General features: G+C 47.1%; 1 protein-coding gene across 1 annotated transcript in view; it reads right to left on the reverse strand.

Annotated features, from left to right (window-relative positions):
• The window catches only part of DNAH8 (dynein axonemal heavy chain 8), a 1,853,457-nt gene that overhangs the window by 165,385 nt on the left and 1,668,799 nt on the right, over nucleotides 1–19,273 (reverse strand). Inside the window, exons 74-76 of the mRNA XM_063918852.1 lie at nucleotides 15,799–15,954; nucleotides 14,284–14,439; nucleotides 13,495–13,677 (exon numbers count right to left, since the gene is read on the reverse strand). Coding sequence (XP_063774922.1) covers nucleotides 13,495–13,677; nucleotides 14,284–14,439; nucleotides 15,799–15,954 — 495 coding nt within the window. The remainder of the gene's footprint in view (nucleotides 1–13,494; nucleotides 13,678–14,283; nucleotides 14,440–15,798; nucleotides 15,955–19,273) is intronic.

Here is a 19,273-nt window from a genome sequence, read left to right on the forward strand (position 1 = left end):
ACAACATGATTTATTAGCATAAACCCTTCATCTATTGTTCTCAACTGCAATACAATACAGAGAACAATACAGCAGGGGATTAAGTCATTACAGCAGGGGATTAAGTCCGACTGGCCAGTCTCAGTTAATCCTATTAAAGGTCAAGATAAATGTGGACCCATCTGTATATTATTTTTTATTTTTCATTTTTATACTCCCTGTATGAAATTTCTACAAGCAATTATAGGACAGGGAAGAAGTCCAATTGATACATACTTCGAGCAAATTGAGGGCATTGCTTCTCTAGTGATTTAAAATGTATAGGAAGTTTTTGGATTAATCTACATCATGTTGATTGATTAAGTGATATTGTTTTAATTCTATGTGGTAGCGCCCAAGGTGTACTCATTTTTCTGTGTTGCCATGATTTTCGTGAAAACACGAGGAGCCGTGGAAAGTAGAAGTGCTCCTCCCTTACACCAAACCTGAGGTAAAGCTGGTGAACATTCCAGATGGGAAACTCCATGCAGTACCTTGAAACATGGAGGTGCAGATAAGTCCTCATACATCTTTGCTGCAGTCACGCCAAACAAACCCTCTTGGCACGTGAGGTCGCGTGAGAATCTTCTAGCGGCAGGTGTCTTTTTGGCTTCATTTTTGCTAAAAATGCATCTTAGTTGCATAGCAATGGATGCATGAGAAGACTGTGCTGATTCATTTTATTTACATTTGTATATCTGTGTGCGATTAAGTCTCTGAATCTGTATACAAAGTGCTACAATGTAGCAGCCACAATTTTTTTCCAATACAAGTTCTGTTCTGCTCTGTATACAGACTCAGTCACACAGAATCAAGTGTCACATATCATAGCGACTAAGATACATTTTTGTCAAAAAAGGCGCATGACGTTAGCAGAGTTGCATGGGACCAGGAGGCTCACTCATGCCAAGCACCTTGCGCTGCATGGCGCATTGAGGCTAGCTGTATGAGAACGCATCTGTATTTGTTGAGCTACTTCAGATTCGGTATAGGGTGGAATGATCTGTTTAGTTTTTCAACAAGAAAGAGGCTGGCGTAAAAGCCTGTGCCTCTTTGAGATAGGGGGACCGGGATTATAACCTCAGTTAGCCAGAAGAGAGGAAATGGCAGTCTGATGCAGAGGCAAAACAACCTTTTTGGTTAGTGGGGACCAAGATATTTAATTTTGGTTCCCATATATCGCTGAATGTTGCCCCCTCAGGGTCAACTGCACTTACCCTCCACACCACCTACCTGATGACAGAGATATCTATCTATATACTGTAGATATCTCTATCTCTATACACACACATAGGCACACATTTATGTAAAAAAACAGCAAAGAGAACACTATGGGGAATGCAGATAATAGAGTATTAGAAGAAAAATACAACATTAAGTGGCCCACTTACTGTTTATTGAGGATCAGGTTTGATAAATATAATTTCTTATTGCCACTATTCGGAAAAAGGAGATTTATGGTATGAACTTACCTTTGTTAAATCTCTTTCTGCAAGGTACACTGGATTCCTCAGGGAATAACACTGGGGTGTAGAGTAGGATGTTGATCCGAGGCACCAACAGGCTAAAAGCTTTGACTGTTCCCAAAATGCTCAGCGCCGCCTCCTCTATAACCCCGTCTCTGTGCACAGGAGATCAGTTTTGCTAACCAGTCCAATGCAGTAGCAGGTAAAAGAGACGACAACAGTTAGTAGCCACAGATACCACATTCTCACGACAGGAGAAGGTATCAGCGGCTAATGCCATACCAACCCAAAGAAGCTAAGTGCGTCAGGCTGGGCGCCCTGTAGAATCCGGTGTACCTCACAGAAAGAGATTTAACAAAGGTAAGTTCTTGCCATAAATCTCCTTTTCTGCTGCGGGGTACACTGGTATTCCACAGGGAATAACATTGGGGATGTCCTAAAGCAGTTCCTTAGGGGAGGGGACACACTGTAGCGGGCACAAGAACCCGGCGTCCAAAGGAAGCATCCTGGGAGGCGGAAGTATCGAAGGCATAGAACCTTATGAACGTGTTCACTGAGGACCACGTAACTGTCTTGTACAATTGTTCAAGGGTCACACCACAGCGGGCCACCCAAGAAGGTCCAACAAACCGAGTAGAATGGGCTTTGATGGTAGCAGGAGCTGGAAGGCCAGCCTGTACATAAGCATGTGCAATCACTATTCTAATCCAGGTGGAAAGAAGACACCACCTTAGGTAGATAACCAGGGCGCGTCCGAAGAACTGCCCGGTCATAGTGAAAAATCAGATAGGGGGACCTACAAGACAAGGCACCCAAATCTGATACCCGTCTAGCAGAGGCAATAGCCAGCAGAAACAAGACCTTGAGGGAAAGCCACTTAAGGTCCGCAGATTCAAGAGGTTTGAACGGAGACTCTTGCAAAGCCCCCAGAACCACCGACAAATCCCAAGGAGCCACAGGTGGGACATAGGGAGGTTGAATCCATAAAACACCCTGAGTGAATGTATGAACATCAGGCAGAGTCGCAATTCTTCTCTGAAGCCACACCGACAAGGCAGAAATATGAACCTTGAGGGAGGCAAGCCGAAGGCCCAAGTCCAAGCCCTGTTGTAGGAAGGCAAAAAGTTTGATTGTAAACATCATGATTGTTAGATGCGCACCAAGCAAAGTAAGAATTCCAGACCCTATGGTAATTCTGAGCAGAAGCCAGCTTACGGGCCTTCAACATAGTTTTAATGGCCACCTCAGAAAATCCTCAATACGGAAGCTACAAGAGCCACGCCGTCATTGCCAGTTGGGCCAAATCCTGGTAAACACAAGGGCCCTGAACGAGGAGGTCTGGTTGTTGCGGAAGCAGAAGAGGATGCTCTAGCAAGAGACCCTGCAGGTCTGAAAACCAATGCCGTCTGGGCCACGCAGAAGCTATTAGAAGAAGGATTCCTCCTTCTTGCTTGAACTTCCTCACTACTCTGGGCAGGAGTGACACCGGAGGGAACACATACGGCAGCCGAAAGTTCCATGGAATTGCTAGTGCGTCCACGAACGCCGCTTGAGGATCCCTTGCCCCGAAGACCGGAACCTTCTAATTGTGTCGAGACGCCATCAGGTCTACATCTGGTAAGCCCCAGTTGTCCACTAGGAGTTGAAATACTTCTGGGTGAAGGCTCCACTCTCCGGCGTGTACGTCCTGACGACTGAGGTAGTCCGCTTCCCAGTTGAGGACCCCCGGAATGAACACTGCCGATATGGCTGGCAGATGGCGTTCTGCCCACTGAAGAATCTTTGACACTTCCATCATTGCCATGCGGCTTCGAGTGCCGCCTTGATGATTTATGTACACCACCGTAGTGGAATTGTCTGACTGTACTTGAACAGGCCTGTTCAGCACCAGATGCTGGGCCAGTTTCAGAGCATTGAACACTGGCCGCAATTCCAGAATGTTTATCGGGAGGAGAGACTCCTCCCTGGTCCACCGACCCTGAAGAGAGTGTTGCTCCAACACCGCGCCCCAACTCCTCAGACTGACATCCGTTGTCAGAAGGACCCAGTTGGAGATCCAGAAGGGACGACCCCTGCTCAATCGGTGGTCCTGCAGCCACCAGGACAGTGACAGACGGACCTCTGGAGACAAGGAGATCATTTGAGACCTGATACAGTGAGGCAGGTCGTCCCACTTGGCAAGAATCAGTTTCTGCAGAGGGCGGGAATTAAATTGAGCGTACTCCACCATGTCGAAAGCCGACATCATGAGGCCTAGTACTTGCATCGCCGAGTGTATCGACACACACGGACGAGAGAGGAAGCAACGTATCTTGTCCTGAAGCTTCAGGACTTTCTCCTGTGACAAAAACAACCTCTGGTTGTGTGTGTCCAACAACGCTCCCAGATGCACCATGCTCTGGGCAGGGAGCAGGGATAATTTCTTCCAGTTGATGAGCCACCCGTGGGCTTGCAGAAACTGGACCGTCAGATCCAAATGACGGAGGAGAACTTCTGGGGAATTGGCCAGGATCGGCAGGTCGTCCAGATACGGCAGGATACTGACCCCTTGATGGCGGAGTGAAGCCGTCATAACTGCCATGACCTTGGTGAAAATTTGCGGAGCCGTGGTCAGACCAAACGGTAAGGCCCGGAATTGGTAATGGAGATTGCCAATAGCAAACCGCAGGTATTGCTGATGTGACATGGCAATAGGGATATGCAGGTAAGCATCCTGTATATCCAGGGATACCATATAGTCGCCTGGTTCCAAAGCCAGGACAATAGAGCGAAGGGTCTCCATACGAAACTTGGAGACCCTCACAAACTTGTTCAAAGATTTGAGGTTGAGAATGGGCCGGGAGGAACCATTCTGTTTGGGGACTAGGAACAGTGTTGAATAGTACCTCCTGCCCTTCTGAGCCAGAGGCACCGGCACTACCACTCCGGTGTCCAGGAGGGATTGTACCACTGAACGGTGAGTTGTTGCCCTCACCTGATCCGAAGGGATGTCCGTCAGGCAACAGCGAGGAGGGGGACGTGTCTTAAAGGATATAGCGTATCCGTGAGTGACGACTTCCCGTACCCAAGCGTCTGAAGTGGTCTTCAACCATACCTGGGTGAACTGTAGAAGTCAGCCTCCCACCCTGGGATCCACCAGGGGGAGGCCCCCATCGTCATGCCGGCACGTTTAGGCTTGGGCTTGGTGGTTTCGGAAGTGCGAGACTGTTTCGGTTACTCCTGACCCTTTGCTTTACCCGGAGGGCAAAAGAAATGAAAGGAAGTACTCTTAGCCTTCGGGGACGAAGGAGTAGTACTAGGTAAACATGCAGTCTTAGCAGACGCCAAATCAGCGACAATCTTGTTGAAATACTCACCAAAGAGGATGTTTCCTTTAAACAGGAGCACCTCCGGGGTTTTCTTAGAGTCCAAGTCCACCGACCAGGAACGTAACCAGAGAATACGGCAAGCCAAAATGGATGTCGTAGCAGCCTTGGCCACGAGAACACTGGCATCTGAAGCTTCTTCTTTAATGTAAAGAGATGTCGTGATAATATAAGAGAGACATTGTCTGGCATGTTCAGGAAAATTGGACGGAAACTCAGCCTCTATTTCATGAGCCCACGTTTCAATAGCTTCTGCGGCCCAAGTAGCCGCAATGGTGGGCCTACGTGCAGCCCCTGCAAGGGTACAGATAGATTTTAAGCAGCCCTCCACAGCTTATCCTTCGGCTCCTTGACAGAAGTGATGGTAGTGACAGGCAGAGCAGATGACACCAAAAGTCCAAGCGATTTGCGAGTCCACCTGCGGTGGCATTTCACAATTTTTACTAAATTCTGCCGCAAGGGGATAGCGGGCTAACATCTTCTTGTGTGGGGTGAATTTCTTTCTTGGGTTCTCCCAGGATTCCTGACGTATGTCAACCAAGTGGTCAGAATGAGGTAAAACCAATTTAGCAACCTTCTGATGTTTGAACCTGTCCAGTTTCTTAGATGCTCAGGATCATCATCAATCTGAAGAATGAGTCTGATAGCCTCTAAGAGATCAGGAACATCCACCTGTGAAACAGATTCCCAATCAGAAACGTCATGATCAGAGTCTGTGGGGTCAGTATACACGCCATCTTCATCGGAAGAGGTATCCGGAACATGCGTGGATTAAGAGGAAATAACAGCCCGCTTAGAGGACGTCTCAGGTTTAGTTTTAGGCGGGACAGGATCAGGAATACGTTTATCCAAAGAGTTATTCAAGTGCTGTAACTGAATGGACAGAGTATCTATCAATGGCAGATTAACCGCAGGGACCATATAAGGCTGATAAGGCACAGGAGGTCCCATAGGGGGCACAAGTCTAGTTACCAGCGTAATCAGTAAATTAGAAAAGGCAGACCAAGGCGGGCCCTGATGTGCCCCCGCTGTTACAAACTGACTGGGGGGTACAGAACCCCCAAAACCTGAACCCTCCGCAGCCATGTTATCCTCAAATGCATCTGGGACATCATAACCGCGCACGGCGGAATCAGCCCCAGATCCATCGCCCCCTGTAGCTGACATAATATGAAAGCGTAAACCACGGCCGACACTGTACAATGTCAGGAGATAGAATACCTAACACAAACCCCCTGTGCAGTGTGACAGCACAAACAGAGGATTTCTGAGGTAAAATGTGACTGAAAAACACAGAGAAAAATACAAAATACATATATCCTGTGAAATACCTATATTATATAATAACCCTGATGCACGGAGCCCCCTCAGGTTACAGAATATAGGGATAGCAGTAGGAGTGAGATACACGGAGTAGAGATCACACAGCAGCTATATGCACACACACACAGTCACATGTACAATGCAGGAATTATGACAAACAATAAAACTGCACTGGACTAGCAATACTATTACTGAGTAAGGCTATGTATATAAACAGATATATCAAAACTGGATGAATATTACAGGGTACTTGTACTAAATAACCCTGAAGTATGCACTTGTTCTTAACTAACACTGTCTAAACAACATGCAGAATACGTAAGTGTCCTGTTAAATGCATAGCACTGATGATGCAGGCGGCTTTACAGAGGAGGCATCACCCAGCAGTCCCAGAATCAGTACAGCTGTATGTAATGGCACCCAAACGCTGACAGGGAGTGAGGGAGACAGAGAGATGCAGCTCCAGGGCGGGAGCATTTACTCTAAATGGCGCCGCGGGGCTGGGGGAGGGGCTACAGGCCAGAGCCTTATCCCCTTGCTGGACTTTACCACCGGGTGCTGCGGGCCCTTAATAAATTGGATTTCAGCCTAATCCGACCTGTGCCCTTGCCCTGGTGGTCTAGTGGGATCCCTGTACGGCCACAGTGTCCACGCCAGCGCGTGTGGCCCGCCTCCTAATGGCCGCGCCGGATCGCGATTTCCAGTTGGTCACGCCTGGGGGACCCTCTCACCTCCTCCCTGAGTGCGGCCACGCGATCCCGGAGATCTTCGGTTAGTGTGTGTGCCCTGGATGAAGAACCGGAGCCTCCGTTGTAAGTACCCGGCAACCAGGGACGCGGGAGTATACAGCGCCGCTGGAGGAGGTGATGGAGCTGCAGCAGGAGATATCAGAATGATATCTAGCACTATAGTGCTTCTGCTGCAGCCCTTAAAGTCTTCTACCTTCTTTAAAATAGCTAACTGGAAGGGCTGGAGCAGCCCTTCCAGTTAGCTGCCTGCACTGCAGGCAACAACTTACAAACTGAGCTCCTGTGCACGGAGGCGGGGTTATAGAGGAGGCGGCGCTGAGCATCTTGGGAAAAGTCAAAGCTTTTAGCTTGTTGGTGCCTTGGATCAAGATCCCAAGCTACACCCCAATGTTATTCCCTGTGGAATACCAGTGTACCCCGCTGCAGAAATAAGAAATTAATTCCCGCCAAGATGTGTTTAAAAATCATGTCCAGGGTTAGGCGCTCCCAGCAATGTGTTACTCTATGCTGCGGACCTACTGTGGTCATTAGCGCATGCATCAGTGGAGGTTACCAAGGAGGGATCTGGACAATCCCTCTCCCGGTAAATTGTGTTATGTAACCCAAAGACTGCAATAGCTAATGTTATTGTATATGGAAAATAAGATTTTACTCACCGGTAAATCTATTTCTCGTAGTCCGTAGTGGATGCTGGGGACTCCGTAAGGACCATGGGGATTATACCAAAGCTCCCAAACGGGCGGGAGAGAGCGGATGACTCTGCAGCACCGAATGAGAGAACTCAAGGTCCTTCTCAGCCAGGGTATCAAATTTGTAGAATTTTGCAACGTGTTTGCCCCTGACCAAGTAGCAGCTCGGCCAAGTTGTAAAGCCGAGACCCCACGGGCAGCCGCCCAAGATGAGCCCCCTTCCATGTGGAATGGGCTTTTACAGATTTAGGCTGCGGTAGTCCCACCGCAGAATGCGCAAGCTGAATAGTGCTACAAATCCAGCGCGCTATAGTCTGCTTAGAAGCAGGAGCACCCAGCATGTTGGGTGCATCTAGGATAAACAGCGAGTCAGTTTTCCTGACTCCAGCCGTCCTGGAAATATAATTTTTCAGGGCCCTGACTACGTCCAGTAACTTGGAATCCTCCAGGTCCCTAGTAGCCACAGGCACCACAATAGGTTGGTACAAGTGAAAACCTGATACCACCTTCGGGAGAAAGTGAGGACGAGTCCTCAACTCTGCCCTATCCATATGGAAAGTCAGGTAAGGGCTTTTTTATGACAAAGCCGCCAATTCTGACACATGCCTGGCCGAAGCCAGAGCCAACACATGACCACTTTTCATGTGAGATATTTCAAATCCACGGTTTTAAGTGGCTCAAACCAATGTGATTCCAGGAACTTCAAAACCACATTGAGATCCCAAGGTGCCACTGGGGCACAAAAAAGGGGCTGAACATGCAGCACTCCCTTACAACGTCTGAACTTCAGGCTGACATCCTTCCTGGCTTTGATCAGGATAAGAATGACTTCCTCCGGAATGCCTTTTTCACTCAGGATCCGGTGTTCAACCGCCATGCCGTCAATGCAGCCGTGGTAAGTCTTTGAACAGACAGGGCCCCTGCTGCAGCAGATCCTGTCTGAGTGGCAGAGGCCATGGGTCCTCTGAGATCAACTCCTGAAGTTCCAGGTACCAAGCCCTTCTTGGCCAATCCGGAACAATGAGTATAGTTCTTACTCCTCTTTTCCTTATTATCCTCAGTACCTTGGGTATGAGAGGGAGAGGAGGGAACACATAAACCGACTGGTACACCCGCGGTGTCACTAGAGAGTCCACAGCGATCGCCTGAGGTTCCCTTGACCTGGCGCAATATCTTTTTTATTGAGGCGGGACGCCAGCATGTCCACCTGTGGTCTTTCCCAATGGTTTACCAGCATTTGGAAGACTTCTGGATGAAGTCCCTATTCTCCCGGGTGGAGTCTGCTGCGGAAGTCTGCTTCCCAGTTGTCCACTCCCGGAATGAACACTGCTGCCAGTGCTACCACGTGATTTTCCGCCCAACGGGGAATCCTTATGGCTTCTGCCATTTCCCTCCTGCTTCTTGTGCCGCCCTGCCTGTTTACATGGGCGAGCGCCGTGATGTTGTCTGATTGGATCAGTACGGCTGGTTTTGAAGCAGGGGCCTTGTTTGGCTTACGGCCTTGTAAAGGGCTCTTAGCTCCAGAAAATGTATGTGAAGTGAAATCTCCTGTTTGGACCACAGTCCTTGGAATTTTACTCCCTGTGTGACTGCACCCCAGCCCCGAAGGCTGGCATCAGTGTTTACCAGGACCCAGTCCTGTATTCCGAATCTGCGGCCCTCTAGTAGATGAGCCCTCTGCAGCCACCACCGCAGCGACACCCTGGTTTTTGCCGACCGGGTTATCCGCTGCTGTATCTGGAGATGGGACCCGGACCATTTGTCCAACAGGTCCCACTGGAAAATCCTTGCGTGGAACTTTCCGAATGGAATTTCTTCGTACGAAGCTACCATTTTTCCCAGGACTCGTGTGCATTGATGTACCGACACCTGTCCCGGTTTTAGGAGGTTTCTGACTAGCGATGACAACTCCTCGGCTTTTTCCATTGGAAGAAACACTTTTTTCTGGTCTGTTTCCAGAATCATTCCCAGGAACAGAAGACGTGTCGTCGGGACCAGCTGTGACTTTTGGAATTGAGAATCCAGTCCTGCTGTTGCAGCACTTCCCGAGAAAGTGCTACCCCCTTACCAACTGTTCCTTGGACCTCGCCTTTATCAGGAGATCGTCCAAGTACGGGATAATTAAAACTCCCTTCTTGCGAAGGAGTATCATCATTTCGGTCATTACCCATGGTAAAGACCCTCGTGCCGTGGATAATCCAAACGGCAGCGTCTGGAACTGATAGTGACAGTCCGGTACCACAATCTTGAGGTACTCCTGGTGAGGAGGGTAAATGGGGACATGCAGGTAAGTATCCTTGATGTCCAGAGAGACCCTGTAATCCCCCTCGTCCAGGATCGCAATAATCGCCCTGAGCGATTCCATCTTGAACTTGAATCTTTTGTTATATGTGTTCAAGGATTTTAAATTTAAGATGGGTCTCACCGAACCGTCCGGTTTCGGTACCACAAACATTGTGGAAAAGTAACCCTTTTCCTGTTGAAGGAGGGGTACCTTGATAATCACTTGCTGTGAATACAGTTTTTTGGATAGCCACCAACACTGCCTCCCTGGCAGAGGGAGTTGCCGGTAAGGCAGATTTTAGGAAACGGCGGGGGGGAGACGTCTCGAATTCCAGCCTGTACCTCTGAGATACTGTTTGAAGAACCCAGGGATCCACCTGTGAGAGAGCCCACTGTGCGCTGAAAATTTCTGAGATGGGCCCCCACCGTACCCGGGTCCGCCTGAGCAGCCCCAGCGTCATGCTGTGGATTTACCGGACGCAGGGGAGGACTTCTGCTCCCGGGAACTAGCTGTGTGCTGCAGCTTTTTCCCTCTACCTTTTCCACTTGGCAGAAAAGATGAGCCTCTAGCCCTCTACTTTTCTGGGGCCGAAGGGACTGTACCTGATAATACAGTGCTTACTTTTGCTGTGGGGTAGCTTGTGGCAAAAGTTTTGATTTCCCAGCCGTAGCTGTGGAAACGAGGTCTGAAAGACCATCCCCAAACAGTTCCACCCCCTTCTAGGGCAAACTTCCATGTGCCGTTTTGAATCGGCATCGCCCGACCATTGCCGAGTCCATAACCCCCGTCTGGCGGCAATGGTTTTACATAGCGCTTATTAGTGATGCCAGTCGGCAAATATCCCTCTGTGCATCACGCATGTATAAGACAGCGTCTTTTATATGCTCTATTTTCAGCAAAATATTGTCCCTATCTATAGTATAAATATTATCCGACAGGGAATCTGACCACGCAGCTGCCGCACTGCACATCCATGCCGAGGCAATAGCAGGTCTCAATATAATGCCCGTGTGTGTGTATATAGCTTTAAGGGTAGTTTTCTGCTTTCTATCAGCAGGTCCTTCAGGGCGGCCGTATCCGTGACGGTAGTGCCACCTTTTTTAATAAGTCTGTAACCGCTTTATCTACCCTAGGGGTTATTTCCCAACGTGACCTATCCTCTGGCGGAAAAGGGTACGCTGCTTAGAAATTATCAATTTCTTATCGGGGGAAGTCCACGCTTCCTCACACACCTCATATCAATTCCTCAGATGCAGGAAAACTACTGGTAGTTTTCTGTCACCAAACATAATACCCTTTTTTGTGGTATCTGCCTGGGGTATTATCAGAAATGTGTAATACATTTTTCATTGCCTCGATCATGTAACGGGTGGCCCTATTGGAAGGTACACTAGTCTCATCGTCGTCGACACTGGAGTCGGTATCCGTGTCAACATCTGTGTCTGCCATCTGAGGTAGCGGGCGTTTTAGAGCCCCTGATGACATGTGAGACGCTTGGACAGGCACAAGCTGAGCAGCCGGCTGTCCTATGTCGTCAAACCTTTTATGTAAGGAGTTGACACTGTCACGTAATTCCTTCCATAAGTCCATCCACACCGGTGTCGACCCCGCAGGGGGTGACATCCCATTCACAGGCATTTGCTCCGCCTCCACATCATAATCCTCATCATACATGTCAACACAGCAGTACCGACACACAGCACACACACAGGGAATGCTCTGATAGAGGACAGGACCCCACAAAGCCCTTTGGGGAGACAGAGGGAGAGTATGCCAGCACACACCAGAGCGCTATATATCACAGGGATATTACCTATAGAGAGTGTTTTCCCTTATAGCTGCATAATATATATATATATACTGCGCCTCATTTGTGCCCCCCCTCTCTTTTTAACCCTTTTCTGTAGTGCAGGACTGCAGGGGAGAGTCAGGGAGCGATCCCTCCAGCAGAGCTGTGAGGGAAAATGGCGACAGTGTGCTGAGGGAGATGGCTCCGCCCCTTTTTTGGCGGGCTTTCTCCCGCTATTGTAAAAGTTCTGGCAGGGGTTAATAAACACCTATATAGCCCCTGGGGCTATATATGGTTTCAGTTCGCCAGCCAAGGTGTTAATATTGCTGCTCAGGGCGCCCCCCCCCCCCAGCGCCCTGCACCCATCAGTGACCGCAGTGTGTGGTGTGCATGAGGAGCAATGGCGCACAGCTGCAGTGCTGTGCGCTACCTTGGAGAAGACAGAAGTCTTCAGCCGCCGATTTTCCGGACCACCTTCTTGCTTCTGGCTCTGTAAGGGGGACGGCGGCGCGGCTCCGGGAACGGACGTCGAGGTCGGGTCCTGTGTTCGATCCCTCTGGAGCTAATGGTGTCCAGTAGCCTAAGAAGCCCAAGCTACCACCACTTAGGTAGGTTCGCTTCTTCTCCCCTTAGTCCCTCGGTGCAGTGAGCCTGTTGCCAGCAGGTCTCACTGAAAATAAAAAACCTAACATATACTTTCTTCCTAGGAGCTCAGGAGAGCCCCTAGTGTGCATCCAGCTCAGCCGGGCACAGAAATCTAACTGAGGCTTGGAGGAGGGTCATAGGGGGAGGAGCCAGTGCACACCAGATAGTCCTAAAGCTTTCTTTAGATGTGCCCAGTCTCCTGCGGAGCCGTCTATTCCCCATGGTCCTTACGGAGTCCCCAGCATCCACTAGGACGTCAGAGAAAACAGGGAAAGTGAAAGATATCTTCTGTGGAACCCCTGAAATATTTACAGGGGATACTTAGTGTACATTGTAGGGGTATCCAATTTTTCAGGTGACTTCCCACATAATGCTTAATATAAATATGCTCCAAAAACATAACTGTAAAACATGAGAGTGACTTTATGTAGAAGATGAAGAGACAGGATCCACTCATAGCTCACACCCTGGCTGAGGCTGTGCATGGAAGGCAATAAGTCTTTACAGGGTACATTTTCAGCTGAATCCAGAAGAAAAAGAGGGGGGGGGGGGGGGGCAGGAGGTGCCGTGGAGGGAGGGGGTGGAGGACAAAGGGTAGCTGAGGGGGAAGAGGTGAGGAACATATGAAGTGGGAGGTGAGAGAGGCATAGGGTTGGTCCCAGAGGTCAGCCTATAGTCACTAGCCACACACTGTAGGGGTTGGAGCTGGGTTCCTGGGTGGGAGGAGGGCCCCGGAGGTGTGGGAGAGAAGGCTGTGGGTAGGGAGGAGGTAAAGCAGCCGGAAAAGGCATTATCTCTGTCCTGACACTGCTCGTATTATCTGTAGATGGCAGCCGCACTGCATCCCATGGATCAGTCCTTTGACTGACATCTCATAATTATTATTTTTTTACTTGGGGGGAGGGGGGGGCTGCTCCTTTGCCCTCCCTGTACCAGCGCCTGTGGTATGATGTCGAAGTAGCGAAAGTGTGGCCAGCACAGAAGTGGGTAATCAGAGATAAGCCAGGATGACATACAAGCATGTTAGTGCTGTGGGTAGTCAGGAGTAAGCCTGGTAGCACACGATAGCCTGGGCTCATCAGTGTGACAGCTATATGTACGGCATATACTGTATACACCAAAACACACGTAGAAAAATGAGAACATTATTATTTAGATCCTGGTACCTTTTTTTCAGTTCGGATGACCCTCTCTAGTAGCTGGTTTTCTAGTCCTTTCATGGTAACAGTGAAGTCAATCAGAGATGATTGTGCATGGATCTCAGGTGAAAACAGAGGGTTTGGAAAGTTTGTGGTTAGGTACAGCCTGAACGTGTCCAAAATATCAACCTCTTTATCACCCACTTTCACCTGCACAGTAAGATTATTATTATCATTATTAGTAATAATATTAATTATTTATATCTTGATGATAAACAAACACACACAATGGTATTGTTCTCATTTTAGAAATGTTTATATGTGCAGTACTAAACATATATGACTAGAATAGTTGGATGATTTTTCTCACTGACAAATCATCTAATGTCTTAATTGAAATACATTAACTTATCACCATAACTTATATACTGTATTTACTATGGCGTGGAAGACTGTCTCTTTAATAAAGAAGTGATGGGACTTTATTAAGATAATACTTAATAGTGTTAAGATTGTATACCTTGCAAAATACAATTATTGCAGTTAAAGAGAAACAGGCCCCCATTGTTGTCTCCTAAAGCAGCAGAAGAGCAGACCACTGAGTGTACTCATCTACACTAACTGAAGAGACGGGAGGCATTGCCACTGGTAACCAGACATCAGTTTGTGCAGTGATACTGTCCAACTTTCCACCTTATACAAGTGTTTGTAGATGGAAAAGAACCTACTTACAGGATGGTGTATACACTTTGCAAATGCTTCTGTAATATGTATTACATTATTAAATAACACTTTAAGCTAATCAAAAGCACAAACCTTAAATATTGTTCTTGATCGGTTAAGGTTTTTTGCTAAAACATTATCAAGAATTGGATCAAGTTCTTCCCCAATATCTTCAATGAGAAGAGGTCTTCCTAATGACAGACTGTCTTCCAAATGTTTGTGGAAATAATTGTGATTAAATGATGTTACCTGCAACAAAGCAATTCAGTCATATCACTTTCTATTTTACTAAGGCAACTAAACACGTATCACAGATAATTCGGCAATGTAAATGGATATTTTCATACTTTTAAACACTTTTCTCTTAAAGAATCATATTGTAGAAGACAAAAACACAAACATTTATACTGAAATTTAAAAAGGGGGTTATTTATGGGTGAATGCAAAGTTTGTCCATTGTGTATGCGCAGATATATATTTTCACATTTATATATTACCACTAATGTTTTGAGCCCCACATATATAAAGTATGTACAACCTTTTCTAACCTTTTTAGTTTTCTGTGATGTTAAGTGCTGTATACCCTGTATGTGTGTTGGATGTACGGCGCTGTGGAACACTTGTGGCACCTTATAAATAAATTGTAATAATAATAATAATAATAATAACAACAACAACAACCTTAAATCTTGTGTGGATGCATTTGCAGTAAATATGCTTCAATCATCATTAACTTGAAAACTATACCTGTTTTGTGTAGGAACAGAATTTACACTTAGTAACGAAAGTGGCTTTTTTTTAAATATGTGTAACCCAAATGAACAATTCAATTTACTGGCATCCATGCCCCATACTCTACAGCACTTGCAAACGTCCCTGAGCTGGCTCTTGAATCGCAAAAGGCCATAAGTGTTAGATACTGTATGTGCAAATCTAAAGCACTCAGCTGTGGGTCAGAGCTTCTTATAGTATATGCTGATTCCTGTGTGTGCATTTGCTAGATACTGTACACAGATTAGAGAAAATGCAAAAAAAAAATTGTCCAGACAATTTAAATCTAGGCTATCAATGCATGATATCAAGTTACTTTATCTGGACAGCAGTGCAGCACTATTACAGTGATGAGCCGTTCAGGAGTCTGGGGAAATGAAAGAGAGTCCCACGGTCCAGTGTTAAGGGATCTTACAGGAAAATAAATATTAGAGGAAATTGCAAACTGAAGAAGAGAAGCTGGCTTATTACATAATAAAGGTAGCTCTAAAGACAAGAAATAGTCATCTAACCTCAGCTGCAGAACAGTTCTAGAGCTTTTAAAGGCACATGGATAGCGGTACGAAGGCTTTGTTGAGAACAAATCAGTCATCTCTGGGTCCTACAATAGCTCGCTTATAGTGAAAGCAAGACACTAGGGAGCTTGCAACATGGTATGGTAAGATATAACGTCTTGGTGAAACTTTGTAGTGAAGGAGAGCGACAGAAAAAACATACAGTAGTATAGCACCCCAGCTTGTTGGGACATGACCTGGGGAGCTACAGTAAAGCCATAAAGACAAAATTATTATTTTCATGTACATAGATAAAATGTGCAATTGTATTATTATAACTAACCTGAAGTTCATTGTTTTTCTCCATGTTTTTGATCCATGTCTTCCCTTGGTTCTGGGGATCAATGAGAATTGGGTATCTAGTTGCCTTAGTAATGATAATGCCATTTTGAATGGAATGATCATCTCCTGGTAAACCCTGGAGGTTCCATTCACTCACCTTTAAATAAAACACATTTAAGAAACAGTAAGTAGAATCATTGTCACAAATCACAGAACCATAAAGACAATGTGATCACTTTTGGTTCCAGCGGGACTTGGATGCCATCAACATGGAGTTTGTATATTTCCCTGTTATCACGCACTTTCATCCACTTGCTAGGATGTTTTCCTGTAGTCCAAAAAGTTACAGGTAAAGTAGGAGACAGCTAGCTTCTTATATCATCCATAGTCTCTTTGTTTAGTGTACTTCGGAAATAGAATGTAAGAAGTAACTACTGTGAATGTAGAAGTAACTACTGTGAATGAATAAACATGAAAACAAGGACTGCGACGCAGTCAGACAAGAACCACTTGGTCCATCTAGCCTGCCCCTTTTTTAATCAAGTTTTTACCTCAAACTCTATTTGATCCTGATTTCTGTGTAAGGCTATACTTATGCCTATCCTATGCATGCTTAAATTGCTCTATTTTCTTAGCCTCTACCACCTCTGATGGGAGGCTATTCCACTTATCCACTACCCTTTCTGTGATGAAAAGTTTCCCCTGAACCTACCTCTCTCCAGTCTCAGTGCATGTTCTAATACTTCTCTTCCTTTGTAGAATGTCTTCCTCCTGTACCTTGTTAAAACCCTTTCTATATTAGTGTCTATCATGTCCCAATTTTCCCTTCTCTGCTCCATACTATACATATTAAGATCTTTTAGTCTTTCCAGATAAGTTTTGTGCTGAAGGACATTCACCATTTTAGCTGCCCTTCTTTATATAGTATCTAAAGTATTAATAGCCTTCTGAAAACCAGAACTGAACACAGTATGCTAGATGAGGCCGTACCAATGACCTATACAGTGGCATTATTACTTCTTTCTTTCTGCTGCTGCTGATTCCTCTCCCAATGCAGCCAAGCATCTGACTAGCCTTCCTTATTGCTTTGTTACATTGCTTACCTGCCTTTAAGTGGGATCGGTATAAAATTCCGCCAATCATAATCCCGACGGTCTATATACCGACACCCATTGACCGATGGTCGAAATCCCGACAAGGTCTAAATACCGACACGGACTAAATACCGACATGTAAAATACCGACAAGGTCTAAATACCGACATGTAAAATGCCGACAGGTCGAAATACCGACATGCATTTTTTGATGTTTTTTTGTGTGTATGTCGACATAAATCAACATGGACACCATATAAAGTGTACCGCGTCCCCTCGCATGGCTCGCTGCGCTCGCCATGCTTCGGGCACGGTGCCTCGCTGCGCTCGGCACACTATTATATTCCCCCTCCAGGTCCACTGGGACGGTAAAGTATGAACAAGTCGGTTTTAATGAAAAAAATCATGAAAAACTTGTGTCGGTATTTCGACCTGTCGGCATTTTACATGTCGGTATATAGACCTTGTCGGTATTTTACATATCGGTATTTAGTCCGTGTCGGTATTTAGACCTTGTCGGGATTTCGACCATCGGTCAATGGGTGTCGGTATATAGTCCGTCGGGATTATGATTGGAGGTAAAGTGACTGCATCCCCTTTAAGTCACCTGAAATAGTGACTCCTAGATCCCTTTCCTCCTCAGGAATTTCCAGTATAGTGCAATTAATACTATATTTAGCCTTTCAATTTCAACAGTGCTAATTTCTTCTGGAAGAAAATGGAGAGAGCTGAAATCTGTACCTTAATGGAACCCAGACCAGCCTGCAGGAAACAAAGAAACGTCCCAAGTGGAACTCTAGGTGGATACGTGTGTTCCTCGCACCAAGAGACATATCTTCTCCAAATATGATGATAGTGTTTTGATGTGTCAGGTTTACTGGCCTGAACCATGGTAGCAATAACCTTTTTGGAAAGGCCCTTGTGAGCTAGGATGTTCCGCTCAACTTCCATGCCGTCAAATGAAGTTGCTGTAAGTCCAGGTAGACGAAGGGTCCTTGTTGAAGAAGATTGCTTCTTAGTGGTAGACCCCAAGGGTCTTTGATGGACATGTCCAGAATATCCGTGTGCCACGCCCTCCGAGGCCAATCCGGGGCAATTAGAATCCCTGATTTCTGATACGCTTGAGCACCCATGGGAGCAACGGAATTGGAGGAAACAGGTAAACCAGCCGGTAAGGCCAAGGTGACGTCAGTGCATCTACTGCCCTCGCCTGAGGGTCCCTGGTTCGTGAGCAATACCAGTGAAGCTTCTTATTGAGACGAGAAGCCATCATGTCTATCTGTGGGCAGCCCCACCGGTGGATGTTCTGCTGTAACACCTGCTGGTGGAGACCCCACTCCCCCGGGTGTAGATCGTGACGACTCAGGAAGTCCGCTTCCCAGTTGTCCACTCCCGGCATGAAGATTGCAGACATTGCTCTTGCATTTCTTTCCGTCCAGAGGAGTATCTTTGACACCCCCCGCATGCACCCTCTGCTTTTTGTCCCCCCTTGCCGATTGACGTACACCACTGCTGTGGTGTTGTCCGACTGAACCTGGATCGCCCGATCCTTGAGCAGAGGAGAGGCCTGAAGTAGAGCATTTTAGATTGCCCAAAGTTCCAGAATGTTGATCGGAAGGAGGCTTTCGTGGGCTGACCACCTGCCCTGGAACTGCGCCCCTTGGATGACAGCTCCCCATCCTCTTAGACTCGCATTCGTCGTGAGGAGGGTCCAATCCTGAATCCCGAAACTCCGGCCATCCAGTAGTTTGGAGGACTGCAGCCACCACAGGAGGGAAATCCTGACCTGAGGCGACAGCTGTATCATCCGATGCATCTGAAGATGTGATCCGGACCATTTGCTCAGGAGATCCAGCTGAAAAGTTCTGGCATGGAACCGTCCATATTGGATCTCCTCTTATGAGGCGACCATCTTCCCCAAAGATCTTATGCAAAGATGGATGGACACTCGAGCATGTCGGAGTACCATGCGGACCATCTCCTGAAGCGTTCTCTCCTTGTCCTCTGGTAGGAACACCTTCTGGGCCACAGTATCCAGCAACATCCCCAGGAACAGGAGACGCTGAGTCAGCTCCAGGTGGGACATCTGCAAGTTGAAGATCCACCCATGGTGTGACAGAAGTTGGATAGTGCAGTTGATTTGGAGCAACAAAAGCTCCCTGGATCTTGCTTTGATCAGAAGGTCGTCCAGGTAAGAGACAATATTGACTCCCTGGACCCGGAGCTGGAACATCATCTCTGCCATCACCTTTGTGAACACCATCGGAGCTATGGACAGGCCGAAGGGCAGCACCTGGAATTGGTAATGATTGTCCAGAAGGGCAAACTGCAGGTACGCCTGATGAGTTGGCCAAATCGGAATATGGATAAAGGCATCCTTGA

Source organism: Pseudophryne corroboree, chromosome 4, assembly GCF_028390025.1.
Source record: "Pseudophryne corroboree isolate aPseCor3 chromosome 4, aPseCor3.hap2, whole genome shotgun sequence".
Lineage (NCBI taxonomy): Eukaryota > Metazoa > Chordata > Amphibia > Anura > Myobatrachidae > Pseudophryne > Pseudophryne corroboree.